At 44.2% G+C, this 10,862-nt stretch overlaps 1 protein-coding gene across 1 annotated transcript; it reads left to right on the top strand.

Moving 5' to 3' along the window:
* Positions 1-1,123: 1,123 nt before the first annotated feature.
* CSTL1 (cystatin like 1) lies at positions 1,124-10,862 on the top strand (the record flags this gene model as incomplete). Its single annotated transcript, XM_081096439.1, has 3 exons — positions 1,124-1,342; positions 9,948-10,061; positions 10,773-10,862. 3 exons carry the CDS (start codon positions 1,124-1,126, stop codon positions 10,860-10,862), a joined length of 423 nt encoding a protein of 140 aa, XP_080952565.1.

The following is a 10,862-nucleotide window of genomic DNA, read 5'->3' as shown; positions in this document are numbered from 1 at the left end:
TAGTTATTCCGGTATTATTGACTATATTCCCCATGCTGTACTTACATCGCTGTGACTGTTTTATACCCAGCCATTTATACGATGTAATCCCTCCCCTTTTTTCACTCACCCACCATGGCCCCTCCCACTTGGCAACCATCACAAGTGCATGATTAAATTCTGAATAAGTAAAGTTCACAATGTATTCCTCCCTCACAAGGAGGCGGGTGGGGCTTACCTCACAAAGCTCTGCTGGGCTCATACTAAGATAGCTTGAGCCAGTGCCAGGGCCTGCAGGCACAGTGAGAAATCCAGCCGGCAGAAATCTGTGGTGAGTAGCTGGCGGGTGAGTACAGAGAACCTCTAGAGAAGCATAGGAAATAGGTGATGGCTGGGTGAGATAGTTGGAACCCAAAGTAGGTAAGTAGAATGCCCCTGACCCTGTTCCATGCCCCTGATTTCTTATATCCCAGTCCAAACATCATGTTCTCCATAAGCCTTTCCCTATTTCCATGAATGATGTTCCTCTGTCCAATACACCGGGTCTTATTTTTTTAAAAAATATATTTTATTGATTTTTTACAGAGAGGAAGGGAGAGAGATAGAGAATTAGAAACATCGATGGGAGAGAAACATCGATCAGCTGCCTCCTGCACATCTCCTACTGGGGATGTGCCCGCAACCCAGGTACATGCCCTTGACCGGAATCGAACTTGGGACCTTTCAGTCCGCAGGCCGACGCTCTATCCACTGAGCCAAACTGGTTTCGGCTCGGGTCTTATTGCATAGTACTGCAGAGGTCTGTTTTAGATTTTTCTTCCTTTGTAGGTGTAAAGGCAGGGAGAAGGTCTTACCCACCTTGGCAGGTATTTAGAAATTACGCCTGTCTGAAACACCGAAGAACCGGATGGGTGTGGGAAATGACCTGACCTGAGAGTAGGTTGGACAGCCACGCAGAGAGACTTCTCTGTCTGGTCCTTCCGTCAAGTTGTGGGCAGGGTGTTGAAAGGAAGAGGCCCGGGTCTCAGCCTCTGTTTAAATGCAGGCAGCTGTCTCCGGGGAAAGGCTGCGTTGGTGAGGGCTGTGGATGAGCAGCGAGCGAGCCTGAAGGTGCAGTGGATAGGCGGTTTCTGAAGCTGCGGACATGGGAGCTGAATGCTGGAGAAACCTTCTGTTGTTGTTGGCTGCTCTGGTCCTGACGGCCAAATTGGGTCACTTTCAAAGGTGGGGAGGCTTCCAGGAGAAGTCCACAAGCAAGAAAAACATGAATTCAACACTCAGATTCTTCATTGAAAACTACAACAATGTGAGCAATGACACCTACTTATTTCGAGTAGACAAAGTACTTCAAAGTTATGTGCAGGTTTGTATCTCGGTTTCTCTGAATATGGGTAGTACCCCCATTCTTGCCCATTTTTTACATTGAATTTACTGGGGTGACACTGGTAAACAATATGATACAGATTTCAGGTGCACAATTTTACAACACATCATTTGTACACTGTATTGCAGGGGTCCTCAAACTTTTTAAACAGGGGGCCAGTTCACTGTCCCTCAGACTGTTGGAGGGCTGGACTATACTTAAAAAAAAACAAAAAAAAAACTATGAACAAATTCCTATGCACACTGCACATATCTTATTTTGAAGTAAAAAAAACAAAACAGGAACAAATACAATATTTGTATTTGCATGTGGCCTGCGGGCTGTAGTTTGAGGACTCCTGCTGTATTATTGTTCACCACCCCAAGTTAAGTCTCCGTCTATCACCATTTATCTGCCCCATACCCTCCTTCACCTCCTCTCCTCCCCTCCCCTCAGCAATCACCACACTGCTGTCCATCAGTTTTCCATCATTACTTTTTCTAAATATCTTTTTTTTAAATTTTTTTTATTCATTTTGTACAGAGAGGAAGGGAGAAGGATAGAGAGTTAGAAACATCGATCAGCTGCCTCCTGCACACCCCCTTCCTGGGGATGTGCCCACAACCAAGGTACATGCCCTTGACTGGAATCGAACCTGGGACCCTTAAGTCCACAGGCTGATACTCTATCCACTGAGCCAAACCGGTTAGGGCTCTAAATATCTTTTCGATTTCTTGCTCTCTCCCCTCCTTCTGGCACCCCTATGATGCCAATGCTGGGCCCTTCTTTGTCTTTTGTTATAGCCTTTTTTTTTCTTTCTATTTTGCTTAATCCTTCCACCCCCACCCGAACACCACCACCCCTCCCTGAGCTGTCTGCCTACTCTTTATCTATGAGTCTATCTCTATTTTGCTTGGTAGTTCAGTTTGTTCATTAAATTCCACATATGAGTGAAGTCATATGTTACTTGTTTTTCTCTGACTGGCTTATTTCACTTAGCATAATATTCTCTAGGTCTATCCCTGTTGTTACAGATGGCAAGATTTAATTCTTTTTTTATGGCTGAATCATATTTCATTGTATAGATCTTTATCTTTAACCATTCATCTATTTTTTTTCTTAATATATTTTTATTGATTTCAGAGAGGAAGGGAGAGGGAGAGAGAGATAGAAACATCAATGGTGAGAGAGAATCATTGATTGGGGGCCTCCTGCACACCCTCCACTGGGAATAAAGCCCACAACCTGGGCATGTGCCCTGACCAGGAATAGAACCAGGACCTCCTGGATCATAGTTTGATGTTCAACCACACTGGCTGGGCTATCCATTCATGTATTGATGGACACTTAAGTTGCTTTTATATCTTGTTGCAATAAACATATGAATGTATAGATCCTTTTGATTTAGTGTTTTGGGTTCCTTTGAATAAATACTTAGAAATAGAGAATATCATTTTCCATCCCTTTACTTTCAGTCTGTGTGTGTCTTATTTATTTTATTTTATTTATTATTGAATTTTTTTTAGAGAGAAGAAGGGGAAGAGAGAGAGAGAGAGAGAGAGAGAGAGAGAGAGAGAGAGAAAAGAGGGGGAGAGAGAGAGAGAGAGAGAGAGAGAGAGAGACATTGATGTGAGAGAAGCCTCCTATATATGCCCTGACTGAGGATTGAACCTGCAACTTGGGTATGTGCCTTGATCAGGAATTGAATCCACCACCTTTCTGTGTACAGATGATGCGCCAACAAACTGAACCACACTGACCAAGCCTGTGTGTGTCTTTTGATTTGAAATGAGTCCCTTACATACATACAGCATAAAATAAGGGTCTGGTTTTGTAACCTATTCAAACACTGTATCTCTTCTGATTGGTGCACTTAATCCATTTGCATTTAAAATAATTGTTGACAGATATATATTTAATGCCATTTTATTATTCATATTTTTACTTTTTAAAAAAATATATTTTATTGATTTTTTTACAGAGAGGAAGGGAGAAGGATAGAGAGTTAGAAACATCAATGAGAGAGAAGCCTTGGTCAGCTGCCTCCTGCACACCACCCACTGGGGACGTGCCCGCAACCAAGGCACATGCCCTTGACTGGAATCGAACCTGGGACCTATTCATATTTTTAATCTTTTTTTCTCTTTTTCTCCTTAAAGAAGACCCTAAAGAATTTCTTGTAATACTGGTTTGGTGGTAATAAACTCCTTTAGCTTTGTCTTGTCTGGGAACTCTTTATTTGTCCTTCAATTCCAAATGATAGCTTTGCTAGATAGAGTAATCTTGGTGGTAGGTCCTTGTTTTTCCTCACTTAGAATATTTTATGTCAATCCCTTCTGACTACAAAGTTTCTGCTGAGAAATCAACTGAAAAACTTATGGGAGTTTCCTTATAGGTAACTAACTGCTTTTCTCTCGCTGCCTTTAAGATTCTCTCTTTGTCTTTAACCTTTGGCATTTTATTATGATGTGTCTTGGTGTGGGTTTTTTTAGGTTCATCTTGTTTGAACTCTGTGCTTCCTGGACTTCTATGTCTATTTTCTTCACCAAGTTAGGGAAGTTTTCCATCATTATTTTTTCTAAATAACTTTTCGATTTCTTGCTCTCTCTTTTCCTTCTGGCATCCCTATGATGCAAATGTTGGTATGCTTGAAGTTATCCCAGGAGCTTCTTACACTATCCTCATTTCTTGGGTTCTTTTTTCTTTTTGGTGGTCTGATTGGGTGTTTTCTGCTTCCTTATATTCCAAATTACTGATTTAATACTCTGCTTTATCTACTTTACTCTTGATTCCCTTTAATTTATTCTTTATTTTGTTTAGTGTAGTCTTCATTTCTGCTGGTTCTTTTTTTATGATTTCTTTGTCTTTTTTATGCTGTTGAAGTTCTCACTGAGTTTCCTGAGCATCCTTATAAGCACTGTTTTGAACTGTGTACCTGGTAACTTCCTTGCCTCCACATCATTTAGTTCTTTTTCTGAAGATTTCTCCTGTTCTTTCACTTGGGATCTGTTTCTTTGTCTCCTCATATTGGCTGCTTCCCTGTGTTTATTTCTATGTATTGTATAGAGCTGCTATGTCTCCTAGACTTGGTAGAATGGCCTAATATAGTAAGTGTCCTGCAAGGTCCAGGGGTACAGCCTCCCCAGTCACCCATGTTGGGTGCTTTAGGTATGGCCCTTGTGTGGGCTGTAGGAGCTGTCTTGTTGTAGTTGAGTCTTAATTGCTGTTGGCATATCACTGGGAGGGATTAGCTGCAAAGACTGGCGGCAACTACAATGGGGGAGCTGCTTGCAGGGGCTGAACCCATTTCTTCAGGATTTTCTTCAGTGGGGCTTTGGTGCCTGCTGAGGCTGCACCCTTAGTGTGTCACTCATGAAGGCTGTTGGGTTGTAATCTGGCATGCTATGAAGCTGTCCACCATGCGCACTGGCTCTGGGACCTCTTGGAAGGTAAAAGGTCAGCCACCACCTGTGCCCTGCTTGGGCCCAGCATGGTCTACAGATGGTTGCTGCTTTTCCTGGACTAGGAGGTGCCCAGAAAAAGCCAAACTGTGAGCCAAATTGTGAACCAAGTCTGGCTACCACTAGTGCTGGCCTTGGGGTCACTTAGCATTATATAAAGGGTATGCGGAAGCCAGACACTGCTTGTTTGAGAGATTTTAGGAAAATCTGAAGCATGAGCCAAGAGAAGTCACTTGTATGGGAAAAAACACTGGAAACTGCTTGAATGGGCCCCAAAGTTGGGTGAGGCAGTGTCTCAGGGAATTACCAGGGCAGGGTGAACAGTGTTAGCCAGGTTGATGGAGACTTAGATATGGCACCGGGCTGCCAGCTCTTTGGGCAAAAGGCTCAGCAAAGGAACAGTATCTGCCAGCACTTCTGTCTGGGAGAAAGCAGCTCCTCTAGCTTTTGTAGTCAAGATATCACTCCTGATTTTTAACCACCACATGTGGGTATGGAACCAGTTTGTTTCATGGCTCCACCCTTCTTACCAGTCTCAACATGGCTTCTTCTTTATATCCTTAGTTATAGGACTTCTGTAAAGCTAAATTTCAGGCATTCTGAATAATGGTTGTTCTATAAGTTAATTGTAATTTTTGATGTGGTTGTGGGAGGTTCCCAGTACCGCATTTACCTGTGCCACCATCTTGTCCAGGCTGTTTTCTCTAACAGTCTCATTTGGCAAAATATAAGTGTTCTCTGTAGGTTCCCCTCAACAATAGTATTTCAATGTCCAGGGCTGTAAAATCTAAGTCTGGACTTTCTAGTTGTGTTCTATAGAAAATGAATTATACAGAGGTGTGGGTTTTGTTTTTGTTTGTTTGTTTAACAGGAGGAGACCAAGAGGAGTGAGGGCTAGGCTTCAATCAGATCATCTCTTCTTTTATTTGTTTTTTGTGTAAAATTTTCTGATATCAATTGAAGGATGATAGAGGATGAAAAAAGTTGTTTGAAAATCACTTTTGCTTGTCTAACCTCTCCTCAAGGTCAGATAGTAATGTTAAAAACAACAATTTTAACTTCCATGACTGAAAGTTTAAAAGTGCTAGCCAAAAAGAAGATCGATCTTGAGGCATGAAGTCCAAACCACCAGCAGATGGTTTGGTGGAAAAGACACATATAATCCATTGTCTTGGACTCTGCAAGCATTTTTATACATCACGTGGGGGCAGGGGAAAGAAAGATGTAAGCCTTCTGAAAGAATTTACATGAGCTACAGGAGAAGTGGTGGGAGAAAGCAGGGCCAGCTCTGAAGTAGGTGCAGAGTCTCTTAAAAGAAATGTCCATTCCTGTTGATGGGCTGCGGGCAGCATTCTGGGAAGCCCACATGTAAACAATAATTGGAGCTCCTGGAGTTTGATGGTTCCTGGCTAATAGAATCTGTAGAAATAGCCAACTGGAAATTAATTCCAAATTCCAAAGGACAGAAGGAATGTGAGCAGTCTTTTGTTAGTTGACCTTCAGCCATTAACAGATGAACAGTTCCGTCACTTTTCTCTCACTCTTTGACCTCTGTAATTTAATTTAGAACATCTCAGAATTTTCTCCTTGTCAGTAAAATATGTAAGTTAGGTCAAAGGCAATACTACATCTTAGTTCAACTATGTATTATTGAACTAATAAAAAAATTAATAGACTAGAACAGTGATTTTCAACCTTTTTCATACCATGGCACACATAAAGTAATTAGTAACATTTTTTGCCTATCTGACCAAAAATATGTATAATTTTGATTCATTCACATCGGATGGCTATTGTTGTGTTGGCTGCTGTCATTCTTTTATTTGATAATCTAATGGAAAAGAAATTAGTGCCCCTGACTAAATAGTCAGGTATTGCATGTTTTAAATTTTTTACGACACACCGGTGTGCCTCTTGCGACACATGGATTGAAAATCGCTGGACTGATAAGAGAGGAGCAGTGGGAATGGGTGAAAACAGCCAGGGCAGGGGGCAGAGAGGGATGGGCAGTGTTAATGAGACACAAATGGGCCTCATAGGCATCAGCTTGTTCTTTTTCAGTAACTCACACTTGCCACAAAATTGTGGCTTGTTAAAGCCTAACATTGAAGTGACTTAGCCACAAGGGGGCAGCCCTTGACCAACTTTCTTGTGGAAGTTGGCTTGTTCGCCTCTTGTCTTCCCAAGGATAAATCTGACCATCTCAGGTCTGTCTTGTGGAATCAATCCATTGCCATTAACAGTTACCTCTGAAAGAGTTGTTTGTGAGTAAACATGTGATGCCATTCAAATGGATGAATTGTCAGAGTGACTATACCTTTTGGTAGCTGGGTGATCTGGGGCAAGGATCCCTGGGCATCCCCACACCTGTTACGGCATGATTGTGTTTGTTCTAATACCTCACAGAGGGATGCAGGAGGTGAGCACCTTCTGAGTTTGACGTCCAGATCCTCCTAATCATGGGATTTTGGTCAAGTGCCATCCATACCTGCAGCCTCAGTTGACTCACTTGCAAAGTAGGCAGAAAAGAGTGAAGCAGCATTTATGAAAACATTTGTATTATTATGATAATTCCTATTATTATTTAACAGTCAAGTCTTATAATGAATAAGAAAGCACTACATTCATTGGAATGTTAGTTAAATTTATGGCCAATGTTTTAGTTTCTCCATACATGCAGAATGTGCTGAACATCAATGCGACAGTGCTTGGCACAAGCCCTGCAAGCTGCCAACAATACTTGGATGAAACTGTCCCTTCATGAAGAACTCAGGAACTCTGCATCCTGAGGTTCTTCCCTTAGACGTGGGGACCAGGGTGGCAGTACCGCCCTCAGGCCTCCTCCCCCAGCCACACTGTACACCTTGAGGTTTTGTAGTGGCGCTTTCCTCTCAGGGGCGGTACGAGCGCTCTCTCCTTCTATCACCACAGCAGAGAGTACAAGCCTTCTTATGTGGTTGGCCACTGCATTTGGACAAGGAAGCAGGACCTTCTAGGAGCTTCTCCCCTCACCAGGCAGAACTCTCTAGTGACTAGTCCCCACGGTTACTGGAAAATTCAGCCATTTCCAACACAAACCATGAATTAGTTTCACCTCTGTGTGTAGGCCTTACCTGCCACCAAAGGCTTTCCCAGTCTTTTGCCCTTGCATCTTCGGATCTTGCACTTGAACATGAGTACGACAAGAAGACAAATCACAACGACAGGAAGTGGCTCTTGTGTGCATTCTCCATGGTTTATATATTCACCATTTCCATACATCATCAGAGCAAATGGGCACTATTCTTCCCATTTTCTAGATGGGGAAACTGAGGCTCAGGTAGGTGGAGGGACTCTACTTGCTCAGATAAAGTTGGCAGGGGTTAAAGCCAGAACTTGAGCTCAATTCTTCTGTCTTCTGTTCTGACACTCTCCCAACTCCATTGCTACTTCAGAGTAATGTTCCCAACACTTGCTAAAACATTTAATAATTCGTAATTATGTAGTTACTTTGAAATGTATTTTGTGCATTCAGTGAAATGTGTGCTTCTCTTAAGCCAGTGGTTCTCAACCTTCTGGCCCTTTAAATACAGTTCCTCATGTTGTGACCCCAACCATAAAATGATTTTCGTTGCTACTTCATAACTGTAATGTTGCTAATGTTGCTACTGTTATGAATCATAATGTAAATATCTGATACGCAGGATGGTCTTAGGTGACCCCTGTGAAAGGGCCCTTCGACTGCCAAAGGGGTCGCGACCCACAGGTTGAGAACCGCTGTCATGTAACACCTCCTAGAATAGGCATAATTATTACCTATACTCTGTCGGTGAGGAAACTAAGGCTGCTAAACTCAAGGTCACAGCATTCCTGTATGGAGAACACATGCTCCAAATCAGAGTCCTAAGCTTATGGGCTTTTTATTAACAATTTTAATGTTGACATTATTGCAGATGTCCCCCTTTCTCCCCCCCTTTGCCCACCTCATCCACAGGCACCTCCCCCTCCCTTGGCCTTCACCGAACTATTGTCCGTGTCCATGGGGTATGCACATATGATCTTTAGCTAATTGCTCCACCTTCTTTATCCAGTCATCCCCACCCCTCTCCTCTCCTGCAGCAGCCAGTCTGATCCACGTGTCCATGCTCCCGGTTCTATTTTGTATATCAGATTATTGTGTTCATTAGATTCCACATCTTAGTGAGATCATATGGTATTTATCTTTCTTTGACTGACTTATTTAGCTTAGCATAATACTCTCCAGGTCCATCCATACTGTTGCAAAGGGTAAGAGTTCCTTCTTTTTTTTTTTTTACAGCCATGTAGTATTCCATTGTGTAAAAATACCATAGCTTTTTTATTCACTCATCTGCTGATGGGCACTTGGGCCATTTCCAGATCTTGGCTATTGTAAATAATGCTGCTGATATTGCTCGGCCTCTCAGCCAAGCACCTGCTCCGGGGGGGTGGGGGTCCCCCTTTCCGTGACTCCCCTTCTCTTTCCAGTCTCTATGTTGTTTCTTCGGTGCTCCTTAGATAGATGTCCAACCAGCTGCACTTCTCTTGACTTTTCAAATGGATTGCAAAGTACTTGAACTGTAATTCCAGTCCTGGCTGGGAGCAAGGGATATGTAAGTTGCATAGCTACAAGTTACACTGCAGCCCACTTGAGTCCTCCAAGCTTATGTTTTGAGCTGTGTTGCTGACCGCCTCCCATCAGGTTGGCTGGGAAGGAGGGGAGAGAAGGAGGACATGGCCGAAGGGGCTGGGAGAGCAGGGGGATAAGGTGTGGCTGGTTCTATGCATTCTGAGGACCATGTGTGCAGACCTGGCGGTGCTCTGGCACTGCCAGTCAGCCAAGCTCAATGTGGTGGCTACTTTGTCTGAGGATGCAGGGGGGATAGGTGCGATCCATCTATGCCTGTTGCAGTGAGTCCAGTGCAGAGCCAGGGGATGGGTTATGCACATGCTGGGCACTGACCAGGGGCCTTAGTGCCTCTGTGCATCCTCAAGCTGGAGGGAGAGGAGGGGGCCATGCTTGGGTGGGTGAGCCAGACCCAGGGGCGTGGCTCCTGGGGCTTCACTCTCCATTCTAGCCTTCCTTGGAGAGAGCCAGCAACTGGATGCTTTGACTCCAGACTAACAGTGCTAATGCTTTTCTGTAGCTGACAACAGGAGTGGAGTATCTGGCCACCGTAAAGATCAGCCGGACGAAGTGCAAAAAGAACAGCACAAAAAGTCATTCATGCCCCCGACAAAGCGAGAAGAAGATGAAGAAGGTGTGTGGTGGCAGTCATCAGAAAAGAGACTCCTAACCAAAGGGAGAAAAGTCAAAACTTTAAAAGTTAACACAAATTGGACATTGACAGCTTTTACCGCTGTGTGGATTGGGGCATAGCAAGGGCACAGCCCCAGGGCTGCTGAAACCACCAGAGGTGCTGGGGGTAGGAGGGAGGCTCTCTGATTGGACAGTCCCGCCCAACCTTGGCTATGGCACAGACCTGGACCCTGGCCTCCAGGTCTCCAGGACCATTCCCAGCCTTCAGTGGAAGCAGCATTTTTTTTCCCCCATGGGGACCTTGTTCTGGTCATGGCTTGCCCTCTCCAGGCCGCTGAGGATTGTTTAATTGCCTCCTTGTCTTCATGAATTTGCTCACTCTTTTCCTGGTTCCTCTGGGTGGCACCACTTACTGGCAAATATGACAGTCTCCCTGTGCCTGAGTGCGTGTGTCTGGGGACTGGGGTCCGAGGAGGGCTTTCCAGTTGTACCTGCTCCAGCTCCCAAATAGCTGGGCAGGGGGAGCCCCAGGTGACATTCCTGTTCTGGGCCTCGAACCCCCTCAGTCCCTTCAGCTCCCTCCAGATGACTGAGCAGATTCTCCCCACCCACATGGCCAGTGTGCAGCCTCTGCGATGGTTCTGAACTCCCACTGAGGGTCTCGGAGCAGGAGATTTCCCTGAAAGCTGATTGTGTCTTTCTCTTTCCACAGAGTTTCATTTGCGATTTTTTGATATACACTGTGCCCTGGATCAACTATTACGAACTTTGGAACAACTCCTGTCTGGAGGCCCACTTGTAA

This window comes from Myotis nattereri (assembly GCF_964212035.1).
Source record: "Myotis nattereri genome assembly, chromosome: 8".
NCBI classification, from domain to species: Eukaryota; Metazoa; Chordata; class Mammalia; order Chiroptera; family Vespertilionidae; genus Myotis; species Myotis nattereri.
Note: the sequence above shows the minus strand (reverse complement) of the source record. Positions and strands in the feature narration are given on the sequence as shown.